At 40.3% G+C, this 25,323-nt stretch overlaps 2 protein-coding genes and 1 non-coding gene across 4 annotated transcripts; 2 read left to right on the forward strand and 1 right to left on the reverse strand.

Annotated features, from left to right (window-relative positions):
- The first annotated feature begins 457 nt into the window (after positions 1 to 457).
- Positions 458 to 12,518, forward strand: foxk2a (forkhead box K2a). The gene is made up of 9 exons (XM_067577164.1): positions 458 to 942; positions 2,275 to 2,469; positions 2,555 to 2,696; positions 3,087 to 3,233; positions 6,048 to 6,241; positions 6,343 to 6,545; positions 6,750 to 7,007; positions 7,142 to 7,339; positions 10,964 to 12,518. Exons 1-9 carry the CDS (start codon positions 647 to 649, stop codon positions 11,191 to 11,193), a joined length of 1,863 nt encoding a protein of 620 aa, XP_067433265.1. The 5' UTR covers positions 458 to 646; the 3' UTR covers positions 11,194 to 12,518.
- Positions 12,519 to 14,076: 1,558 nt separating this feature from the next.
- wdr45b (WD repeat domain 45B) lies at positions 14,077 to 24,852 on the reverse strand. 2 transcript variants are annotated; one of them, XM_067577165.1, is made up of 10 exons: positions 24,508 to 24,852; positions 23,261 to 23,335; positions 21,986 to 22,087; positions 21,710 to 21,797; positions 19,652 to 19,746; positions 19,283 to 19,473; positions 19,094 to 19,179; positions 17,889 to 17,990; positions 17,354 to 17,475; positions 14,077 to 16,384 (listed from the first exon to the last, which is right to left on the reverse strand). In XM_067577165.1, the coding sequence occupies exons 1-10, from the start codon at positions 24,572 to 24,574 to the stop codon at positions 16,278 to 16,280; spliced, it is 1,035 nt and encodes a 344-aa protein (XP_067433266.1). In that variant the 5' UTR covers positions 24,575 to 24,852; the 3' UTR covers positions 14,077 to 16,277. The 2 variants fall into 2 exon arrangements, with proteins under 2 accessions (XP_067433266.1, XP_067433267.1); XM_067577166.1 differs by lacking the exon at positions 24,508 to 24,852 and adding an exon at positions 23,617 to 24,439.
- Positions 24,853 to 25,232: 380 nt separating this feature from the next.
- Positions 25,233 to 25,305, forward strand: trnar-ccu (transfer RNA arginine (anticodon CCU)). The gene has a single exon. It is a non-coding gene; the product is annotated as a tRNA-Arg (tRNA).
- The last annotated feature ends 18 nt before the right edge of the window (positions 25,306 to 25,323 follow it).

The following is a 25,323-nucleotide window of genomic DNA, read 5'->3' on the forward strand; positions in this document are numbered from 1 at the left end:
TTAAATATATTTTGCGAAGGAGTACTGTGGATTTTGGTCCCCATCACTTACATTGTAAGTGCATTATGAAGGGATCTTCTAAGGGTCAGTATGAACAGGAGGAATGATTAGAGCAAGAAAAAAAGTCAATGATCATCTCCTGACTGTTGTTTCAAGACACACTTGACAATTGTGAACTTATCCTACGATGCAAGTGGACTAAATCTTCCTCTTGTGTTGCCTACATCACAAACTCCCCTCCCTCAAATCACTGCTCCGCATCTTCCATCTACCCTTCCATCTGCGTGTCAGCCTGCACTGCAACCCACCACTATTTTCTAGGGCTATTTTTATTATTGTTGTCATTGGTAAACACCACACATCTGCCTACCCAGACCTATTTCCCATTGGTTGGACTATATGTCTGTTACAGCACTTCCGTCCGTTTGGCTGCTTTTGATTGGCCGGAGTGCCTCTTTTTTTTCCTCTTCTTCGCGGCGGTGGGTCGGAGCCGCTGTATCCCCGGTCTGGCACGTTCCTAGCCAAATTCTCCACGGTGTAAAATTGGATCCCCCCTTTTCACAAAACTAAAAAACAAATCCCTGTAACCGCCCGTACGTTTGCGTTTAAAAACACACCTCCAAATCTCCACCAGATACCTCAGAAGATGGCGGTGGTGAGCGGGATGTCGGGGTCGGCGGTAGCCCGGCTGGAGGGCCGAGAATTCGAGTATCTGATGAAGAAAAGGTCGGTGACCATCGGCCGGAACTCTTCGCAGGGCTCGGTGGACGTCAGCATGGGACACTCCAGCTTCATCTCCCGGCGACACCTCGAGATATTCACTGCGGGAGAAGACGGCACCGGCACCGGGGAATTCTACCTCCGATGCCTTGGAAAAAACGGGGTGTTTGTGGATGGGGTGTTCCAGAGAAGAGGGGCTCCACCTCTCCAGCTACCACGAATGTAAGAGACTGATATAACGAGTTGTGTTTGAACTAAAACAAAAAAGTATCTGCGGATTGTGGGTTCATGTGTTGTTATTGTTGTGTTGCACGTGTTGTGTCAAGCAAAGACGAGCCGGATACGTGCTGTATGCCGATAACGTCACGCGAAAAATCTCCATGCTCAAATACGCTGCTGTAATCATGTCATTGCTTACTGACAAAAACAAACACACGAACAACTTCATTCATGACCTCATGTGAATCATTTTGTTATGCTGGTCTATTCGGCATACATGTAGTCCACCAAACATACGTCAGTGAGACGTCAGACAGTCATGCTTTAGCTAAGAATCAGTGCACTGTTATCTGCAGCTCAGTGAAGGTTAGCATTTCATGTGAAAACGATGCATTTAGTTGTGTTAATATTATCTTCCCGTTGTGTTTGACATATGCCGAATTGCAAAGTGTTCCCTAACAACTCAAAACTAGTATGAGTGTTCTCAAATGTTGGTATTTACTGGTAGCCAAGTAAAAATATCATAACATGGCTGTTTTTTTTAATGGAATTTGGTTGGAGTTGCTTTAAATGCCAGAGAACTTTGTGTATTTTGTTTTGGCTAACACTCAAATGCTGCTGTCTCACCTAACATGCTAACCAAACAGGCTAAAAGCTGCTTGCATAGATAATATTTCTGACCTGCTGTAACACAGGCTGCAGTTTATTTTACTTACTAAAGACAATGATGATTAATTATTGTTATATACATGGTACAACACAATTTTTTACGTGTGGCATAGTGTCACAAGGGCGGCCATGAAGTTTTGATCTGGCTCAGTGTCAACTTGGCCTCATGTTTCCCCTCACTATGTTTACACTACGCAGCTTGTTTGTCTTTTATCTTTTGAGGTTGTAGAAAGCCGAAAACACCACAGTCAGCTGTGTGTGAATTCACATTTCACATTCAAACATATGTTGCAGTAGGATATGGTAACCTTGCCACCACGCTAATGTAGTAATTCATTCAAAGGTGTCTGCAAACCAGTCCAAATATACCCTATTAAATTAGGAATGGGTATGTTAGATATGATGTGTTACATAATGGTCATGGTGGACGTCCATATTTAAACTGTGTGAAGCTGAATCACAGTGCTTCTCTCACTTAGACCTCCTCAGCCTGCTTGTTGCCAGGCAGAAGGCTCAGTGACACTGTAATAAGCATTGTGGTCCTGACTTCCCCAGCAAAACTATTTCTCATGTGTGCATGTGTAAACAAACATGCAGCTGAAAAGTAAATACATCGATGTTCAAAAACCAAAGTCAACCTCGCTTAAAGCCTTTTTTGTTTTGCAGGTGTTGTTTCCGATTCCCCAGCACAAGTATAAAGATCACGTTCACAGCGCTGTCCAGTGACAAGAAGGAGCCAAGGAACGTGCCGGAATCACCGGTCAAGCCCGTCCAACCTCAAATTTCCCCACTGACCATCAACATTCCTGACAACATCGCCCACCTCATGAGCCCACTGCCTTCACCCACAGGCACCATCAGGTGATTTTATTACTGAATTAGTCGCCTTATCAATGTGTTCATAATGTAAGTTCCGAATGCAGCAACGTTTTTGTTTATTTCACAGTGCGGCAAACTCCTGTCCATCAAGTCCACGGGGGGCGGGACTCTCCAGCTACAGGACAGGCCGTGTTCTGGCCTCTGACCTAATAGGAGATAACTCCCAGTCGGAAAACGACAAGGAGGCCTCTGGTGAAGACAGCCCTAAGGTGAGAGTGGGACAGTGCAGGTCAGAGGGAGAAGTGGGCAAAATGTGGATGTGTGTGTGTGTGTGTGGGATTCAGAATGGATACAAGGAGGATTTTTCAAAGTGTACATGATGAAGGCAGCAGGCATCAGAGACTCTCTAGTGGTGTCTGGGTGCTGTGAACATCCTTGGTTACTCATTGAAGTCTAAAAATTGCCCAACGCTCACTACAGCGTAGACTTTGGAGCACAGACAAGGTTGAACTTTGCAAAGTGTGAGTCTGTTTATGCACGCACTAGTGTGTGACCAAACCAGAGAGAGAAAATGTACGGCTTGTTTCAACTTGCCTTGTGTGTATTTCATTAGCAAAACAAACACATGAATCATAATTTGTCTCTTTCATCTTCCGCAGGACGACTCCAAACCACCGTATTCATATGCACAACTAATAGTTCAAGCTATCACCATGGCCCCGGATAAACAGCTGACACTGAACGGAATATACACGCACATCACCAAGAACTACCCCTACTACAGAACAGCTGATAAAGGCTGGCAGGTCAGTGTCTTCACTGTTTACTACTGTCAGTGTTTTTCTCTGGTTAAATAAGTAATTCATACATAGTTGAGTCACGCTTCCTCGGCTCAGCACTGACGGCCATTCTAGCATCATCAAGGGCAATGCACCTGGAACAAGCAGCGGTCTGTTTACCAGTGTCGCAGAGATAATTATCATTTATCACATTCTGACTTCTGGTGGGACATTTCAAAACAGACCAGCACAGCAGAAAGGTTTGAGAGACTGTTACTACCTATATGTGTTCACACTGTACAGAACCGAGCAGCCACCCAACCCCTGGTTGGTTCTAGAGCTGCAACGATTAGTCAATTCATCGATTAGTTGCCAACTATGAAATTAATCACCAACTATTTTGATAATCGTTTTAAGAACGTTTCCAAATTCTCTGATTCCAGCTTATCAAATGTGAATATTTTCTGTTTTTTTCAGTCTTCTATGAGAGCAAACAGAATATCTTTGGGTTTTGGAGTGTTGGTGGAGACCAAAAAAAGACATCTGAGGTTGGGTCTTGGGGTTTGGCAAACAGTGATTGAGATTTTTCACTGTTTTCTGACATTTTACGGACCAGACAACAAATGGATTCAATTGAGAAAATAATCAACAGATGAATCGATAATGAAAACAACTGTTAGTTGCAGCTCTAGTTGGGTGAAAGGTCCAATAAAGTTGATTCAAACAAGACTACCGCATCTTCAACAGTATTGACAGAGAGAAAGGCAGTGTTACTTTGTGCAATTCTTCTATGAACAGAACAAAAAAGAAAAATATGGAGCCACATACCTTTTTAAATATACTCCAATTTTATCATTGATCTATAGACAGCAGCTATGTTGGGAAATCTTCTCAAACTGCAGACAGCCGACCAAAACGTCTGAGCTGCCATCCAACAGTTGTTGGACGTGCAGATTGTTGATGGTTCAGGCGATGAACCAGGCGTCTTGACATCAAACTGCACATCCAACGACAACCAATCGTTGATAGCTAGTCCGGGGGGGCCAATTCAGGTTTAATCTGACCGGCTTAAGTCATTTGACAGCATATTAATTAACACCAGTTTTGATAATTAATTAATCTATCAAGCAAAGATGCAAAACATTCATCCTTTCAGGAGGATTTGCTGCTTTTCTCCGTTTGATGCTGTAAATTGAATACTCTCGGGGGTTTCGGACTGTTAGTCGGTCGATATGAGAAACTTGACGACGTTATTGTGGGCTCTGAGATACGGAAAAGGATTTTTTTTTTTCATCAGCCATCAGCTGGCTAACCAGCAGCTCCTTACCTGTGAGCTCATACCCTATTCAGACATAAAACGTGTCTTAAATGACTCCCTGAAGATAAATCGAGAGAAGGAGAGAAGAAAGGAGGGAGAGAGAGAGAGAGAGAGAGAGAGAGAATCTAAAACACACACTCGCGGTAGAGAAAGAGAGGGAGCGTGACATGAAACTGAAACTGAAGCTTTTATTCGGTAATTATTCAGCATAAGTCTGTGGAATGACACTGCAGACTAGAGTCTCCGCTGACAGTGACAGAGTGACAGCTGTCTCATATGAATGGGTCTGATGTGGGTTGAGTAAACCTGCGTCATGCTGCTGTCTGAAAGGTATCAGAATGTCAGGAACTAGTTTCTCACTGTGGCTGCTCATCTGGAGCTGAGGCTGCTGTTCAAACACTGCCTGTGTCCTAGTTTCATACTACAGATTTTTTTTTTTCTAAGCAGGCTTTGAGGATGTAGTGTGTTCACGCTGGCAAAGTGACAATTTAAGTACACTCACACCAGTCTGTAGGAATACTACTAACTATAGACTGTGACTGGAAACCATATTTGATTTTAAAACATTGATGACGATGTATCTGTTCAGATGCCTTAGAGGTTTTTTTTTTAAAATATTAAGATGCATATGGGACATTTTATGACTGTAAAATCAACTTGTCAGTGCTCTTTGTCAGACAAACGAGGTAACAGAGCCACTGTTTCTAAATGTCCTCAAACCTAGTTTAACATTTCTGCAATTTCTAGTTATTTATTGGCCAACATATAAACCAATACTTATATACCTGCACTAACCTGATATCAGCTGATATATCTATTTGGCTCCATTAAAAACTCTTTTAGTGTGCTGTTGATGGACATTTTTCTCCCACGTTGCAATGCACAAAAGAAATGGAGGAGCAGCTCACAGCTGGAAATAAATAAAACTTAATGGATGGTGGTGAAACAGCTCAGGAACGTCTCAGAAAGCAAAAAATAATCATAACTTTAGGAAAATATTTTGCTTTCTCTCTGAACATGTAACTGGCTGCAGTTTGCTGGCACAAGTGCTGTATCATTTCCTGACAATAGAAACTTAGATTAGTATCTAGTACATATAGTACATATTGTATACAGTAAGTGTGTAGTGTAGATAGTGGGGAGAAAAAGCAACAATTTCACAATATTCACTATGCAGCAGAATCCACACTGACACACTGGAAAAGAATTCTTGCTGTGTTGCACCATTTGCAGCCTTGATTGCTGTTTGCACCTTGTTACCATAGAAGAAGAGTGATTTTCCTTCTCTCTCAGTCACAGCACAGAAACAGAAAGAAATGTGTGTTGGTGTGTCTCCAAAATGTGTTGTCTAAACATGCTTGCGGTCCTGAGAGGCCTCGCTGCTCCTCACACTCAACCAACAAGATCTTGTGCAACAACGTGGGACCTCTCTAGTAGCTGGGGATGTAACGTAATCGTTTCAGACTTGTACAATTTTTTTAGTAATTCTCAACGTGTGTCTTGTATATATTTGTGTTTTTAAGAACTCGATCCGCCACAACCTCTCTCTGAACCGGTACTTCATCAAAGTGGCCCGCTCTCAGGAGGAGCCGGGCAAAGGCTCGTTCTGGAGGATCGACCCCGCCTCTGAGGGCAAGCTGATAGAACAAGCCTTCAGGAAGCGCAGGCCCAGGGGAGTGCCCTGCTTCAGGACCCCCGTGGGACCGCTTTCCTCCAGGTAATCTACATCACACAAGTGTTGTCCTTTTTAAATATACTACTCACACGGTTCATGTGTCAGATTTTTGTACATGTCGATAATGATTTTCCCTGTCGCAGGAGCGCTCCAGCTTCTCCCAACCACACAGGGGCACTGTCTGCCCACTCCAGTGGAGTCCAGACCCCAGACAGCTTGTCCAGAGAGGGGTCCCCAGTCCCCATGGAGCCAGAACCAACCCCACCGCCCGCCCCCGTCCCTGTCACCTCAGTCCAGCCCAAACTCGCTGTCATCCAAGAGGCTCGCTTTGCACAGAACTCCTCTGGTAATAAAAAATATAGTGACAATTTTTTTCCATTCATTGTGTTCCGACAAAAAGCAAAGATTAGCTAACAATGGTGACCACCAGCACCTCATTATTGGATGTTTTTTAATAATAGTGCACAGAGTGTATAGTGTACGTGCTGCTGTCTATGTTAACAGTAGTGAATGATGGTTAACATGAACTTTTAACCCTGTCTGCTGATAGGTTCCCCGCTCAACAACCAGCCAGTATTGATCACCGTGCAGCGGCAGATGCCTCAAACGACCATGAAGCCTGTGACCTACGCCATGGCAACGCCAGCCATAGTAACGACGACAGGTAGCCCCGCCCCCGTCATGCAGACGGTGCACGTCGTTCACCAGATCCCAGCTGTCACCATGGCAACTGTTGGCGGACAGCCCACTGCTACAGTGAGCCCAGAACCTCAGGAGAACGGAGGAGGGGACCACCAAGAGATCAAAGGTGAGAACTGATTCATGTTGTTCTCTCAGGGGCTCACATGTTGGAGCTGCTGCAGCCTGTAGAGTCACATAATGTCATTCTGTGAATATATATGTGTGTCGGATTTGATTGTAAATGTGTCTCCCTGCGTGCAGTAAAAGTGGAGACGGTCCCGTCCATCACAGCCTCATCTATAGGCGGAGTCAGTCGCATCATCCAGAGCTCTCAGGCTGCTCCCCTGACAACAGTCACCATCGTGCAACAAGCCCCGCTCGGCCAGCACCAGCTTCCAATAAAGGCCATCACACAAAACGGGACTCATCTGGTCCCCATCAGTACTGCTGCTAGCACAGGTGACACACACACACACACACACACACATTCACAGACACAAATACCAGATACTGAAACCTAAGGTATGCCTCTGCCTTTGCAACTGTGCAAATATACACAAGCAGTGCACAGACAGTGTCATAGGCTACCAGCAGACTGTTGCATTGTGCTATGCTCTCCTCCTCTCTCCCTCCTCTATCTCTCTCTCGCTCTCTCTCCCCCTTCTCCCGCCCTCTCTCAACCTAACTGGTGGAGGCAGATGGCCGCCCACCCAGAGCCTGGCTCTGCTTGAGGTTTCTTCCCATTAAAAGGGAGTTTTTCCTTTCCACTGTCGCCAAGTGCTTGCTCATGGGGGAATGTTGGGTCTCTGTAAATAATATTGTAAAGAGAACAGTCTAGAGCTGCTCTTTATGAAAAGTACCCTGAGATAACTTCTGTTATAATTTGGTGTTATATAAATGAAATTGACCTGACACATGTCTATACAACACTTCACTACTTTTCAGTCTTTTTGGTGTTGAAATTACAGTATGTATGACCAGTAAAAGGTTCTGGGCTGAACTTTGAGCTGATTGGTTGGTTGAACAAACTGTTTGATTTCATTGGTTGTTGTAGCAATCCCCAGTTTAATTAAAAGGAATTCACACTACCTATCTTTTGAAGACTGAGATGAGTACATTTTGGTCAGTAAGAGATTGGCAATGATGGTAATGTGATAAATTCTGTTTATTGTCCAGTTAGGAATGAAGGACATACTGCTGTTTTAAGACACACTTGAAAAATTATGAACCTGTCCTTTAAAACCTCTCTCCCAGTATGTCATTTTATATCACATTATTGATATACGTATATTGTAATGTAGCACATTTTCAGGAAAATCAATTGAGACACTGTTAATGGACAAAATAACCAGACATAAATGTGTATTTTCAGCTCTCTCAGCAAATCCCAGAAATACCTGAAATATAAGGTATTTCATCACACGGATGTAAAAATCCTATAAAAATCCAGTGTTGGCATAAAGCAGTGCTGCTCATTGATTTGCAGCATCGTCCATAACGGCCTAATATACCCAGAGATACAGTTTTATACCTCAGTATATAACAGTATGGCAAATCTCTGAGAGAAGACAGATTTATATAATGTCCTGGTAAATAGTGTCATATTTCCCAGCCCTATGTTCTGCCCTGGTCTTTATGGCAACTAAAGTCCAGTCTGTTTAAATTTGTAAAAAGAACTCTCTCCTCTTGCCTGACAGATGTACACTATAATATTATAAAATATACAGGAAATATAAGTAAATATTCAGTAAATGTATTGTCATTTAATATTTAACAATATTACACTGTACACCTTTTTTTTTTTTACCCTTTCTGGAGTCTCTTGCTCTTGCTGCTATTGCATCAGGAGCTGCAGTGTGAACTGTAGAGCTACAGTCTGTAGTTTCTGTATCATACACTCATTCCACTCCACTAAATTTGAATGTAGCAGCTACAGGCTAGTATTTGGCTTTAGGGTAGTTTTTTTTAGATGTGTATTCGCAGAAGCATGTTTCATCCTTAACTCATATGAGGACGTCTGATTATCAAGTCTTTGAAAGATAGTGTAATTAATATTCTGTAAACAGTGTACATAGCATATAACACTGAGAAGCAGCAGAAGCAGCAACAATGTTATAAAAGCATAAAACAAAGGTTAACAGTTGTAAGTGATTTTAAAAGGTACAGATCCAAAGTTGAAACTGTGATGCCACAGAACTGAGCATGTCTGGCTTATTATTTATATTAAGCCAGATATGCCAATAGGAACACCTTCCTGTTGCTGTTTTTAATATATATACTCAGCCAACTATATATAAATAGTCAACAGGAAGGAGTTGTTTTTATTTAGAATTTGTAAGAGCTAATGGGAACCTTGTGTTTGAATAGACTAGTGTATTCTTGACAGCGAGTAAGAAATGAACCAAAGACTTCAGGTTATGATATTGTGGAGGAATATTATCCCAGCATTATATTAACCGCCACGTCAGGAGTGTATGCAGTCTGGAACGTTTGTGTGTTTATTTTAGATTGCTCAGTGAAGTGATGTATTATACTGTAACTGGTTATCATGAAGTGATCGATTAAATTTGCATTTAAATGATGCATTAATAAACTAAAAGCAAAAAAACAAACAATGAATTATTTATTGGATCTTTGAATGACAAATAAATTTGATAATTGAATTTTAAAATAGAAGAGCAAAAACAATTAGTAAAATTGTCTTTTTTTGTTCTTCAATTTACTAATGTGTCTGCCAGTCATATTCTGTCTAAATTCATTTGTCTCCCAGTTTAACATGTTCACTATCCATTTAGTGACCACTTAATTTTAAAGATGTGTAAGCAGTGGGTCACCTAAAAAATTAAACGAAGCCCAACCCACAGAGCAGCAACAGGAGCTCTGATTGGCTGGCTGTTGCATGTTGGCTAGAGTCATATGTTTAGTCAAGCCAATCAGAGGTCCATAAATTTACCAAACTGACCATTCGCCAAACCTCTCCCCCAAACAGCTATTGTCCAATCATAGCTTAGGAACTATAACTAGAAGAGTTGGGGGGATAATGGGCATAAAATCTGCTCTAATATAAGCTGCAACAGTTAGCATTTCTGGTCAACTAGCTTAACAAAGTATTATTTCCAAGGCCAAGGAGCACACCTTTAGCTAACTACATTTTGTGGGTGTACAAATTATGTGTTTTTTAAAAAAAGCTCTGTTCAGGACTGGAACATCCACAGTGTATCATCTCCTCTGTAAGGAAGTCAGTCCTGGATGCTATCAGAGTTTAGGCTAAAGTTAGCAGCTCTTTCCTGCTCTAATGAATTTGGCGAAGTTTAAACTCCAGCAAACTCAGCCAGCGTTAGCATTACTTTTGCCCAACATGTTGGAAAAGAAGCTGAAAGCTGTTTCTTTTTTACCACCAAAAGTAAAAAATAGTTTGAAAACTATGAAAAAGTGAAAAAGTATGTAAGCTAAGCAGCTAAACAGGGTTATATTAGAATGAAATAACAGTTAATTAATAAAATTAGGACTAACTAGCTATGGAATATAAGAACAAGGCTGTTTCTTTATTTCAATGTCTTCTAACATGGAACATCAGCTGCTGAGGATGCTAACATTTAGCCTGGGACCTGTTAGCTTTAGCCTCAGTCTTTGGCATGATATCGCGTATGTAGCATCAAGTGTATATTTAAAACCATTTTTACAGGATCCTGCTTTTAAAACAAGTCAGCTGAAAACATTAAAAAGTTAGCTGGAGCCTGTGTTTTCAACTAACTCATGGAGCTAACGTTAGCTTAATTAGCTATCCAGCTACACCTGATAAAGTCAGCTAGCAACATTTCATTTCAGCCAACAAATCGGCAGCCACATGCTAGAAATGAGAAGCTTGCTTTTGTCTACCTCTGCCTGAAATTAAAGGACCCATTTTTGACCCAAGTGTGGTTTAGCAAATGGTTAATTATTAATTAACTATATTGTAACAGTTCATAATTATTCTGGTGGCACAGTCCTACTCCTTACAGTAGCTTCAGCCAAAGTAACCATAAAATAATAATTTTGAATAAATCTGGCCTTTTTGTTTTGTCCTGTTTTGTTTTTAACCAGCTGTTGCGAACCCTCTCCATCTCCTGGCGACCCACGCTTCGGCCTCCGCGTCCCTCCCTACCAAGAGGCAGAACGGAGAACTGCAAGACCAACCCGAGTCGAAGAGGGTGAAAACAGCAGAGGAAGTGGAGGGCGACGCAGCAGCTGCAAACAACAACAACAACAACAACAACGGCACCACGGACACAGCCGGAGAAGGAGGGGTCAGTGAACAGGTGGGCGACAAGTAGCCCCCCTGTGTGCACCCTGACCCCTCTGCTCTCCTGTATGCATTGAGCCTCACACCTTCCACACTCTCACCCCCTCCATCCTTAACTGGTTTATCATCTACTCCAAGGTGCCAAAAAGAGAAGAGATGTAGAAACACCTACGGACTACAGAATGTTCAAAACCTCCTCCTCCTCTTTGTGTATTAAAGACCATGAAATACGATGCAAAAACTAAAGACCAAATTGAAAAACGAATCAAAGAAGAATATAGATGCTGATGACTGTGAATCCCCTTGAAGTTCGAGACCCAGATGGCACGAAGAAGCACAGGAAGTCTTCACTCTGAAAGAAATACTTATAACTACAGATTTCCAGATCAGACTTATCGGACAAGCGAGGGAGCGCTTAAACACGCTCCCCAAAAAGAGGGAAAGGAGCCGACAGCCTCATCCTGGTAGCATTACAGACAAGCGCTTAACTGTGTGTCGGATAGAAAAAGCAAGTGAAATCACCAGTAGTGTATTCCGCAAAGGGAAGTGTGTGTACGTGTGGACATTCCCATCTTCGGCAGCTAGCCTCCATGTCGACCTACCTAACCCAGTCGTGAGTAGATATGCAGTATTCCGTTGTACAAGTGTATCTTTGGATCTTTTTGAGTGTTTCTCCGTTTCCCAAGGCACAGATACTATCTAGTAATAATTAAGAAACTAAAAGCTATAAGTGGGGTCTTTAAGAACATTTAAAACATCACCTGATATTTTGGGAATCCTTTTGTTTGTTTTTGTATGTGGACTCTTTGTTCAGTGAAATGAATGTAGTCTCCTTTTCCTTTTTAAAGAAAACACTATCTATGGAGTGGATGTTCTTTTTTTCTGCTCATTCATGCAAATGAAATTTCTTTACCACTGTACATCTACAGATTTTTTCATATTTTACAAATATCCTATGAGATAAAAAAGTATATTCCCATGCGTATTTGACCATATGCTTCATCGAGCTTGCATGTTACGGATCTAGAGACAATGTACTTGAGCAGATTATCTGAATATGGAACTGAAGAAAACTTAGACTGAATCTACGCTATATGATTCTGACCAGTGCTGCACTTAACCCTCTTTAGTTTTTCTTTTTGTAATTTTCATTTGCTCTCCCCTGTCATCATTGGCTGTTTGTTATCTTTGTGTTGAAGTTGGCAGTCTCTTCGCTTGGATTATTTCATTCTGTTCAGGCTACTAAAACGTCTATTCAGATTGTATTCTATGTTACACGAGGAAAAACAAGTGATAGGTGTTTGTTCTGCTTCAGTGGGTAAATGCTTTTTTTATAAATTTATTTAAAACACATAACCTCTTAGTTTGTATTTCTTTTGAGTAAAAACCTTCGCTGCTGGGCAAACGCAAACTCAAGAGTATGTCTGTGTGAAGAATTCTTTCTTTTTGTTTTATCAGAGAGATGTAATATTGAAACTAACTGAACTAAATCTTCCAGGAATCAGAAGAGTTAACATGTGAAACGGAGTAAAGAGGGCTTCACCGCACATTCCACACAGTTCAGTTAGGCTGTTCCAGGAAGCCTGTGTACCCCAACCAGTGGAAATGCTTCCTCTGAACACTATCAGCTTCCTTAAGGGACCAAAACAGCTTGACTCTCTCATTTCTAGTACTGGACCTGACCACAAGAGTGTCAGCACAGTGATGTACGGTGGTTTCATTTAAGATGGGAAAAGAATGAAGAAAACCAAAACTGCAAATTCTCTTTATTTCACAGCAACATACTGCTGCTACCATGACAAAAAATATTAGCTCAGTCTCTCACTATAACCAGAAAACATTCTTGTTTTACAGCCTTTTTTCACATTATATCAAGATATTTTCATGGTGTAATGACATAATTCTTCTTATTACACACCAAATTACTCCTTTTAACCAAGAAACATTTCTTGTAACAACATGCCACTTTATCGCAAAACTTTATTACATAAACTTAAAGCTTATTAAAACAAACATCTCAAAGACATCAACTTATGTTACAGTGAAAAAAATCCACTTTCAGTTAAATGTATGGTAGAATGAATTCTACTGAATTAAAAAATGTTGAGTTTTTGTTGACACTGTCAGAAAAGTGATAATTCTACATATTAAGGTTGTAGTGGGTGTTCTTGCACTGGACTACATTATATTGAAAGGTGTTTCTAATATTTTGTCCACTCTAATTACATACATGAGGGGTATATCTTCTTTTTTTTGTCATGGTGGCAGTAAGCAGGCTTAATATAAGAGATGGCCTTGTTTCTAATTCCTTGCTTTATATCTTATATTTTAGTTAAACGCCTCCTTGTTTCTGATTGGCTCCTGTTTCAATGATGTATGTCTATTCCACATCACTTCCACCAATCAGGGCTGCTCTGGGCTTTATTGCTCTAACAGCAATACTGATTTCATTCACTGGTTTTTTCCTGTTGCCTCTATTTTACCATCTTTTCAATTGCTGCTAAAGTACCGTCAATGAAACTCAAAGTTAATTGAGCTTGAAAAACAGCAGAGTAGAATCAACTGGAATTAATGAGTGAAAAAAAACAGTATTTCTGTTAAGAAAAACAAACTCAAAGCAGCAGATTGGTGAGTATTATCCAACGCTGTTGTGCTGATGGAATTGTACATTATGCTGAATTCACCAGATAAGCTGTTAGCGTACAGCTAATTCCACCCCTCCAATGCTTCCTCCCTGACCTTTCTGGCCATTTGAATACAGGGTTTTATTAGAGAATGTATGATACGCACATACACAGAACAGGAGTTACATCCAGGTAACTAAACATTTACTCACAGTGGGGGAAGAAAGCTATATCAGATTTTATCATGCATGTAGCTTCACAGTGCAATAGGTATGACAGAGCTCATAAAGTTTAACTGTAAAAGCAGATGTTAAATTTTATTCACAAATTTAAATGCAGGTTTTTACAATCATTCCAAATGTGTCAGAAACAAGTTGGCTTTTCAGTTTGTGCAGCGTCCCTCCTGTAGTCAGTGACCACCAAGTGCTGTGTATGTTGAACCTGCAAATGTACAATCTGATGCAGAAAGCAATACAAATGAAATGTGTTTTTGCACTAAATCAACAAAACTGCCATCAAGTAACATGACAAATGAAAAAAAATATTATAAATTAACACAGTTCTGCGTATACGCAGGGTCTATTGTGGTGGATCCACACTGAGCAGACCTGTTTATGGCGACAGGTTTCAACAAAGCACTTCAGATTCCCTGATTTGCATTAGCTGAATTTATCTATGCTGTTAGGTGCAGGATGAAGCAGTTTACAGAGATACACTGACAGACGAAAACACTCACAGTGATGAGTGTTGCCGGGATTTAAACAAAAATGTACCAAAGAGCTGTGACTGGAGAGCCACACTGGCCGACAAACAGGATGTGTGCAGCGAGCAATCATCCTTATGATTATTTCAGATCATGTAATCATACGGGGCTACTAATGTCTTAACATTAACCATGAAGTGCAATCTTGAACCAAGTTCTAAATATTCACATTTTTACAGTTGATCTGGGCTGTTGGGAACAAATTAACTGACAATCTCATCTTAAAATCGACTTTGTCTTTATGATTTAAAGATGGAAACAGTGTGTTTGGTTAAGCTTTCTTGTTCAGGTGTGAACACTCAACTTTCACAAACACAAGAAATAGTTTGACATTGTGGAAAATAACCTTATTTGCGTTCTTGTAGAGAGTTAGACGAGAAGACTGATCCCACTCGTGTCTGTAGGGTAAACATAAAGCTAAAACTAGCATCCAGTTAGCATAGCTTAGCATAAAGCAGGGAGAAAACAGCTAGCCTGGCTCAATGCAAATCTGCCTACCATCACTACCTTACATTTTGTTTGTATAACATGGCCAAGAAATAGTCCAGCACATCTTTTAACTATTCACTTTTTGTATGGACTGAACAAACAATATATAACATATATAATTAGTGAGCCTTACAAGTGCTGATGGGCGGATTTTACCAAGCTAGCTGTTTCCTCCTGTTGCCAATCTTTATGCTAAGCTAACCACATGAAGGTTAGCTTCAATCGTCTCATCTAGCTCTTGAAAAAGAAAGCGAATAAGCGTATTTCCTGATAAATATCCAACTATTTCTTTAAGCTTTCTTGTTCAGGTAGAAACTCAACTTTTACAAGCCCTTTTACAAAAAAAAAAAAAATTAGGGAAATCATATTGCACAATGTATGAAAAAGGAAGCGTGAAACAAAAGTACATGTTCAGATTTTTTTCTTGCTACTATTCTGTACAATTCTATGTAGTTAGAAGTTCAGTCTGGCGCTTTGTGTTTATACAGTGAATATAAGAAAATCTAGTAATACTAAATGTGACGTTTCACAACACAGGATCAGTGTCTTCAAATGTTTCAGATGTTACTTCACTGATGTTCACAGCTGGGAAAAAAAACATGGCTGTGTGTTAGGTAGCTCATTCTGATCCTGCTTTGCAAACACCGAATATGGTACATTTGTATATACACAAACACATATGTATACATGACAACAATAATATGTGCACACATACAGATTCTCTCCAGTCTCAACTCAGTTCAGAGGCACTCCCTAGAGTTAGGTTAGGTGGTGTTAGTTGACAAAAATCTCAATATTTTCAATCCGTCTAACTATCAGAATCACCTATGTGATTAAAAATAGCCATCCATTGTAAAGTCCTTGGAAGACGTCTTAAAAAGCGGCATGTTGTCCTTTCAAAAAAATAGCTTTCCCTCTTTTTTTTTTTGTGTTTGGTTTGGGAGTCAAGTCAGCGTCCGAATCCCTCTATCCACCGACGGTCCAGAGACGATCCTCAGGAGTCTGTGAGACATTATGTCTGCTTCCATTCATCTGTCTTTGCTGTGAGGTTTTCCCCCTCCGAGTCTGTGCTTCTCTTTCTCTGTCCTCCCTTCATCTGATGCTCTTTAACAAGAGTCTGTCAAGATAAAGACAAGTGCAGCATGGGACCTCTCCTACCTCCACAAAAACAAAACAAAACAAAAAAAAAACAAAAAAAAATAGGCTGTGTGATAAGTGAGTCTGCAGCGGGTTCAAAGGTCATATTTTCTCATCAGTCATCTCCAGGAACTGGGCGTAGACATCTCTGGAACACTCCCCCTTCTGGTTGAACAGGAACTTGTAGTAGCTGCCGTCAGCACAAATGGCTAAGAGGTGGAGGGAGAGAAAGAAGAGGTGAAAACTCTCAGTCAGCAAACAGGACCAGCCACAGAAAACCTCACATTTCTGTTACTTTTATGACATCCTAGCAAATAACTTGGTGACAATTATTATTACTGATAGAAATGAGGGGCAAGACTATAAAAACTAGAAATACTGCCTCACAGATGTATGCCTCCACCAACCAGTCAAGTTGCAGACTCATAGAAGTTGTAGTTAAGACTTTGAAGGGGTTTAATTAAAAGGTATTAAGTGTATTTTCCTTGTATGTGTTCACATGTTTGGTCAATAAAGTTGATTCTGATAGAACACAAAGTTGTTGCCATGACAGCGGAAAAAGCTTCAGATATGGATGTTACTGCAAAGAAGCTACAAATCCTAAATCATGGATGCTTCACACACATCTTCAACCCGGCAGCACAGAAGATCTAAATCACACAGTTTCAAGGTGTGAACCCAAGATTAGTGTCACCAGTTCAGTATCTGACCAAATGTGAAATATGGTCCCAATCTCTCCTTCTGTTCCTGAGTTAAGGTGTTGAATAATGGCCAGAATATTAAGATGTCACATTGAAGTTGACCTTTGGGATATAAAATGTCATCACTTCATCATTTTATACTATTAGACATTTGTGTGAAACTTTGTCATAATTAGCGTATGAATTTTAATCAGTTCATCCTTGAGTCCAAATGGACATTTGTGCCGAATTTGAAGAAATTCCCTCAAGGTGTTCCTGAGATATGGCGTACACGAGATCAGGACGGACGGACACACTGAATACATAATGCCTCTGACCATGGCTGTCGCTGTCGTGAAGACATAATAAAACCCAGGCTGTAATAGAAACAGAATTAACCCCAGAGTGACGACATAACTCACCAGTGACACCTTGTGACTCTGGTCAATAAGAGTGACATGATGAGACAGTAATGTATCCAAACTGAACTGAACTTACCTATGACAGCGTTGGGCTCTGTTCCAAAGGCACACAAACATGGAGAGCCTGAGGGGACCTGGAACTTGGAGAAGCTCCACTTGGAGCTGAAGTATTTGGGAAGAAAGCTGGCTGATGCCAAGCTGCAGCGAGAGGGACGCACAGCCAAGACACACAAAGTCAAAAATCACTTCTACATATCAACATTTCACTTCTGTATTGATCTTAATCCTGCTGCAGCTTTGAATTCATTACTACTAATTGACATCAACTTGTATAGAAACAAGGCTGAGGCAGCAGTGCTTTGCTAATGTGCTAATATCAGCATGCTAACATAATAATGTTAAGCAGATATAATGTTAGCCATGTCGACCATCTTAGTTTAGCATGTTAGCATGCTAACATTTGCTAACTATCAAGTGAATCAATGTGATAACTACTGCAATATTTCTGTCTGGACAAAAGCTGTGGACTAACCAATCGACTCACATTTCCATCCTTAGAACCATGCTGCTAACTTAACTGCTACCTAGAAAACCTTTGAGAAGAGACTCACCTTGACTGTTTGTTTCTTTTTGGGTCCTCTGCTGCAAAGATGTGCACTGTTCCGTGGTCACTGGACACACAGATGAGGGACGCATCCTGGTTGAAATTAATGCTGGACGGGACAGAGCAGAGGGAAAGTAATAAGAACAAGAACATCTACTAAGCTTTCATCAGTCATTGACCAATAACTCATTCAGACACACACAAACACACAGGGACACAAGCTGAAACTTCATGAGGGCTTCATGAGTGCCGCACTGCTCACTTTTAGTATGAAATTAATACTGTAGGGTAGAGTTATTATAGAATTATCATTACTCTACAGTGCAGTGGTCCAAACAGACAGCAGCGCCATCCTGAGTTGGTCAATTTGATAAAAAGTAAAACTTAGAAGTGTAAAGAATTTCTGGAACAGTGCTTTTATTTGAAGTACTGTTCCACGCAGCTTGGTGGGTCATGTGACCCTATAGTCCATTGACTATATGGTCCTTTCAGACTCTCAGCTGCTGGTAGCAGAGATGGACAAGCTAGCTCACACCACAACACGACTAAACACAAGTATGACAAACATTTTCAGCAAAGGCCTGTTTACATGTTATGCTGTAAAAACCTGCCTGAATCAGTTGGAAGTGCTGTTGCCGTGGTTTTAACATTCTGTCAGTCCTAATTGCACCATATTGTTGCAAAGCTTCTTATCCCATGTGCCTTTTTAAGCCTCAGTTGAACTGTTCACATTTGCTTTCATTTTGTGTAAATTGAAGGGTTGCTCAGTGGTTAGTACGGTCTCCTCACAGCAAGAAGGTTCTGGGTTTCAGTCCACTGACCAGCAGAACTGATGAACAGAAATAAAACTGAAGGTGTTAGTTTAGCCTCTGTGTGGACTTCAAGTCTGATGCTAGAACCAACCTCACCCTCTCATCCGTTAATCCTGCACTCCTCGGTCTCACACATACTTGATCATGACTGTAAAACATGCAGTGTTGTATTAACCTTTCATGAGGCGACCACATGCAGAGTTCCTCCAGTTATACTAGTCAACCCACATTATCATACTGACTCAGCAACAAAGTGGTGTAGCATAGCGGAGACAGAGAAAAGCACTGTGGTCCAACTTTCCATGAGTCTAATGTTGCAGTTCACACACCATCCACAGCATGTGTATATACATATTTACATAGTTACATATTTATGCTTGTGGGAAGAGCACATGCTTACCAGTAAATGTTGGCCGCCTGAGAGCCTCGTCTTAGCTCTTGTATGAGCTGACCCGCAGACGTGTCGAAAATTCTAATAAGAGTCCCCTGTGGAAACAAAAGATGGATTAATCACACGTCGCACTTCACCCTTCCCTATGACATTCTCATTTCCTGACAAAACAAGTAAAGAAGTAACATGTTGGCTTACTTTCTCTGATGCAGTAGCTATTCTTGTGCCCTGCAGGTTCAGGGCGATGCAGCACAGCGCCCCCTCGTGGGCGGGGATGTCAACTGGAGGCTTCTCTGTGTTGGCCAGGTCCACTATCTGCACATGGCCTGAGTGAGTTCCAGGGAATGCCAACAGAGAGTTGTTGCTGTTTGGACACAGCACACACAGACCTGAGGAGAGGAGAGCAGGTGGTATCACACACACATACACACACATCAGTCATTTGTATTTGATTGTTCCAGAGCTTCACTGAAGCTTTGACACATTTATACGCAAAATTACATCAAATCTGCAAGTTATTGTCTCCCGCTTGACATCTGGTGGGAGATGTGAACAGAGCGGACTGACCTTTGGGGTTGTAGCAGGTCTCAAACACATGCAGCTGATGGGGGTTGTGGGTAAAGGTGAACACTTTGATCATTGAGTCCAGGACGACCACGATCCTGAGCACAAGGGACACACAAGTTAACATTTACGCTCAACTTAATGCATCTACTCTCAAATAGAAGTCACAAGACAGTGAATAGTGTCCAGTGATAAAGCCACAGGCAGCTCCACTAACAATGAATGAAAAGATCAATTCTAAAGATACTAGTTGCTGAGACAAGAATAATACTACAGCTGCAATGTAACAACATCATAACAAACCCCTATCTCACTACCACAGTACTGCTGTGTAATTACATTGTTCTGGTGATTGACATGTGCCTGAAACAAATATAACAGAACACTTATTCAGCATTTATAATCGGCTGTTGGAATGAATTCTGGGAGTCGAATATAATTCAAATAGTAAAAAAAATGATACTAACCAAATGCTGAAATGACTATTCCAATGTGTATTTTTTAAAACTTTTTATACATGTGTTGGCTAACGTTAGCAAATCTGGCCCTTCTGGCCTTGACCTACCCACATGTGAAAACAAAATCTCACATTTGATGAACAATTAAGTTTTCTGAGTCTGACTAAATCACAATCTCACGTTAAATGTGCTAACGTAACGTCACAATATCAGAAAAGGCAGAAGGCGATGCACCCGCAGAGATCACTACTCCTGACCATCTATGAAGTCATGTGTGGAAAGTTTTGGGATTTCTGTTAACAAACGGAAACAGTAAAAAGTAGGCCCACAGGAAAAGACGTGATCAGTGCTGCAGCTGCAGTGTCACTTAGACTTACACTGCATCCTGACCTATATAACATGTCACATATTAACTTAAACAAACACATACTGACCTGGATTTAATTATATTTCAGTTAAGTGTTTGGTTTAATTACTATGATCCACTACAGTAAAAGCTTATTTAATATTTAGATTTTAGTTAACGTTATTAATTTTGTGCATAAGCTCAGTTATTACTGAGCAGAAAGCTATCAGCTGTTTATAAGTAATGTTGGAAAGCTCTCTAGTGGACAGAATGTAGAATAACAAGTATATAGGTACTTAGTTATTAATAATAGGATACATTTGAGCATTAAAAATGAAAATATAATTTGAATATTAAAAATAATAAGGAATGAAATTTGATTGCATTAGACAGCACTAATTTATAACAGATACTTTCTAACACTGTAACATAGTTATAAGCAGTTTAAGTGTTTATTAATGTACAGTATTTGTCAACAGTTATAACTTCTCCTATGGAGACATATGTTATATTATTACAACTCTGATATATAAAAACTACACAGCGATGCGTCTTTCTTCCAGCACACAGCAGGATATTAGGATTGACACTATTTTATTCATGGATTACATTCAATCAAACGGAGCGACCTGCACATTTGGCATATTGCTTCATCAGATTCACTCTGTGCTTTATTACCATCATGTGTGCCTTGAAATAATCAGGTGCTGATTAGCTGAGGATCCAAAAGGTCATTTTCCAATACTAATGCACTTCAAAAAGGCAATAATGATACATAATATAATATAATTATAAAATATAATCACAAACTACTGTACAAAATTAGATCTAAATACTTCCATATGCATTCTGGATGTATTCATCCTCTGCAGTATTAGAGATGGGATGGCCTGACTATGTATTTTGTACTCTTGACATTAATTGTATCTCATTATCTTATGGAAATGTATATTTGCATCTAATTTTGTAGGGTAGAATTATAGTTGCCATTGCTTATTGTCAATAGATGCTTTACTCTATACTGAGCAGTAGATTCAGGATGTTGGACACTTATGAATCATAATCATTTAGAGAAGACAACAGTCATTTTCACATCAATAAAATGTGACGCATTGCATTGTGGGGTTAATAGCTGAGAGTAGTGTGTATGTGAGGTTTTGAGGGCGCTATATTGTAAACACAGTCTCTGACCCATGAAGCAGCTTCAAAAAGTTGTTTTCAAAAGTTGATTTCAGCTTTCAGATTTTTTTCTCCTACCTGTCACGCCGAAGCTTCACCGCTTTGACTTCTGTTGAGAACTCGATCTCAATAACAGTCTTCTTCTTCAGATCATCCCAGATCATCACTACAGTGTCAGAAAGACAACACACTCATATGAAAAAAAAAAAAAATCTGCCGAGTGTGATTCAGCATTTTACAAAAACTGAACCAATAAGAGACCATTTGTCAGAACAGACGACAGCACTTACAATATTACTGATACTGAAGAGGAAAAACTATCAAAACTGCTCACTTGAGTAAACAACAACATACCTTTGTTGGTTGGGTATTTGGGTTTCTTTCCTCCTCCAACTAAAGCTAAATAGTTACACCTGAACAGCATCTCCACGTGGCCGACCCCGCCCTCCAGGAACTCTGAAAGTCAAAGTCACTGTCTGTCAATATTCAGTAGAACTTTTAACAACAGAGGGGACATAACGCATCCCCTTATTATCACGACTGACTGTGCTTCTGATCACTACTGCTTATTTATCTGCTACAGCTCAGCTCTTCTAAACAGACACCAGACCACAATGACAAGAAATTCTCTGCATTCCACTCGGTGAGCCTGGCCTCCCTCCATGTACAGCTTGTGTTACATCAGCAGGAAAGTGCTGCTACGTGCTTTAAAGACTGTCATCACAGAACTGCGCACGGGCTGGCACTTACAAAATAAAATAAGATAGAACTAAGGGCATGGCAACGCCCGGGCCTGTGAATGAGTACTTGGCAAACTCCTCGTCCACAGCAGTTAAATCCAATGAGTTTGAGATGTAACACCGGAGCGGGTCATGTGCTGAGTCACATTTTTCACCCTCTTTGGGGAACACTTCCTCTTATTTCCCTCCATATTTTAGGAGTTGCAATTCTGTCACAATACCATTTTCCTGTTTGCAGCAGGACTGCTCGGTTTGACTCATTATTCTGCAGTTATAGACTAAATAAACTCTGAACAAAGGAGCTCAGTTTGTTGTTAACTACTAGGAATTTCTCTATTATCGTAATTTCAGATGCAAACACTTTCTCTAATCAGCCATTGACATGCTAATAATCTATAATAAAGTCATCATTAGAAGCTTATAAAACACAAAATGCATCTTTTTCCTGCATATTTTTTATTCAAACAACTGCCTGGAACATTTATACAGTATAACTCCAGTAAACTTAATCATTAATAAGCACAGGTTGATTATTCCTGCTCTTTGTCATTATTCACCGAAAACAAAATTCTAAAGATTAAACATGACAACACTGCACTGCTTATAGTCTTCTCTGGGAGAAATAATGTTGATGAAACTAAACATCTGGGTGCCTAAAACACAGCCTATAAAACTCTTGGAACAACACCAAGTGCTGTACCAAACAGATACAGACATCAGGCAGATAAATGAAATTCACTGCTGTAATATTTTCAACTGTCCATACTGCAACCCATGCCTAATGTGATTCCAATCTGCTGTATGTAGGTCTACACCCTAACAACCAAATGTTTGACCAATGATATTCTTTCTGCCGATTATAAATGTTACTATCTCTAAGGCTTGTTACCTTGTTTCTCCTTCTCTTTAAGAGGATCTGTGTTGTACACACGAAATCCATTCTCCATTCCACAGGCAAAGCATCCTGGAAAAGAGATGAAAGAGCTCATCAGAAAATCAATCAACGATTAAAGATAACATGAATCAACCCATAGCAGGGGCTTTTCACAAACAGGACTCAGATGGAATCCCCCCCTCCCTCCTCCACCACCATTAAACTAAACAGTAATGGACCCAACACACAATATCAGACACTTAAGTTGGACCGTGCGGCCTTTTGTACGGTGATAAAGAGCAGATCTTAAAGACCACAGTGCCGACGTGTAGCATGAGACAAATGATTAACCTCATGTAAAACTGGCATACCGTTTACAGATGATGACGGTGATGTAGGGTGCAATAGTTCCTTACGAGGTCATGTGAGGTCTTTGGTCACTTTACCTTTATCACGTTACACTGCATTCAAGTCTGACAAAACTAACAAGTTGACACCAGTACTTTCATTAAATTAATGTTAAGGTAGACCAACTGATTAAGAAAAAGTATTTCACTTTACGCCCGTGTAAATGTGTGTGTGTGGGTGGGGAGGAATGGAAGGAAATGTTAATAATGCAAGGTTTTAATGTGTTCATAATAACGAAATACTATCTTTATTTCTGACAACTGTCAAACTAGCAATAGACTGGGCTTATCTTGGAGGGACTTAACATAAATCAACCCTATAATGCGTTAATAACTGTCAAACTTAGCTAGCTGTTTCGCCACTGAGTTCACGGCTCGTATGATTGTCGATGGACATTCAGCTAACATTAGCTTTTAACGCTTAATTCACCAATACATCATTATGATAGCTACCGAAACGTTGTTCTTATTTGAGTGGTTAAACTTTAGTCTCATATTTGTGTCTAACTAAATAACCCCCGTCATGTTGACCTAACGTTAGCTGCTAGCTGACTAGTGTGTTGGCTGAAAACAAAAAAGCTACGTTAGCATTAGCTGGAGGTGGGCTAGCGTTAGCTGAAAACATTAACTTAACGTTCGGTGATTTTAAAGTTTCTAGAGTAACAAGGGCTACAGCAGCCTTACCACTAGACAATTTCAAGCTCAGAAAATATAGAGCTATTGCTGTTCGATAATGTTATGGTTAATTTATGCTCTGGGAAGACATCGGTTTAGCAACGTTAGCTTAGCATCCACGACGCTGCCAATTTCCATTTGGGAAGAGGAAAAAAAAAACATGACAGCGCCGCGTCTTACCATGATCCTGGTTAAATCCAGCATAAAGGAGCCCGTTCCCATGAGGATTAGACGGTAGTAAATTCATTATTTTAACTAAACAACCGAGTGCCAAATGACGTTAGCAAGTTAATCCAACAACTACTGCCTGGAGATCTAGCCGGCTACCATTCCTCTGGAGTCTGCTGGGCAGAAAGGCTGGTTCCTGCTGTCAGTGAGCTGCCACCAGGCAAGATCAAAGCGACTTTTCACTGGACTTAGTTAACGTATGTGAACAAATATTTAACCCTGAAATAACTTCCTTATTATTATATTCATCAATTGTTTTAACTAAATCTAAAAGTAAATATAACGTTATCTCGACGCTCATGTGACGAACACTGATCAAATAAGCGGTTTAATCATTGAACTTCCGATTTCAGTAACGTTAACCGTTATATTGGTTTGATTGCGTGTTAATCATGTCATCATACTAAATACACGACTATACATGATGTTGTCACCGTAGTGAAATCTAGAAGTTGGATTTGCCAGCGTTTTAAAGACTAAAAGATTAAAAAGATTCAAGTGAACAGCAGAGATAGAGCCAGCAGCGGTTGACGTGACATATCACAACCAGTCACGTTAACAAACACTACACTACTGTAGGTAGGTATTTACTTTAATAGTAAACATTAAAAGAAAATTCAATTTGCGTGAAAAACATTATGTATTTATTGAGATAATCCGATAGTACTTTGTGTGTAGCCCCAGTGGCCTAATGGATAAGGCACTGGCCTCCTAAGCCAGGGATTGTGGGTTCGAGTCCCATCTGGGGTGAAATGTTTTTGGCGTTTC

The sequence above is a fragment of the Thunnus thynnus genome, chromosome 20 (assembly GCF_963924715.1).
Source record: "Thunnus thynnus chromosome 20, fThuThy2.1, whole genome shotgun sequence".
Classification (NCBI taxonomy): Eukaryota; Metazoa; Chordata; class Actinopteri; order Scombriformes; family Scombridae; genus Thunnus; species Thunnus thynnus.

What these genes read in the sequence shown, in the direction of transcription:
- foxk2a (XM_067577164.1), top strand. Translation starts at nt 647, where the DNA reads ATGGCGGTGGTGAGCGGGATGTCGGGGTCGGCGGTAGCCCGGCTGGAG. An exon ending in CCTCTCCAGCTACCACGAAT is followed by an intron (nt 943 to 2,274) that starts GTAAGAGACTGA and finishes TTTGTTTTGCAG; the next exon opens with GTGTTGTTTCCGATTCCCCA. An exon ending in CAGCTGATAAAGGCTGGCAG is followed by an intron (nt 3,234 to 6,047) that starts GTCAGTGTCTTC and finishes TGTGTTTTTAAG; the next exon opens with AACTCGATCCGCCACAACCT.
- wdr45b (XM_067577165.1), bottom strand. Translation starts at nt 24,574, where the DNA reads ATGAATTTACTACCGTCTAATCCTCATGGGAACGGGCTCCTTTATGCT. An exon ending in TGGATTTAACCAGGATCATG is followed by an intron (nt 23,336 to 24,507) that starts GTAAGACGCGGC and finishes TCTCTTTTCCAG; the next exon opens with GATGCTTTGCCTGTGGAATG. An exon ending in TAGCTACTGCATCAGAGAAA is followed by an intron (nt 19,180 to 19,282) that starts GTAAGCCAACAT and finishes TTGTTTCCACAG; the next exon opens with GGGACTCTTATTAGAATTTT.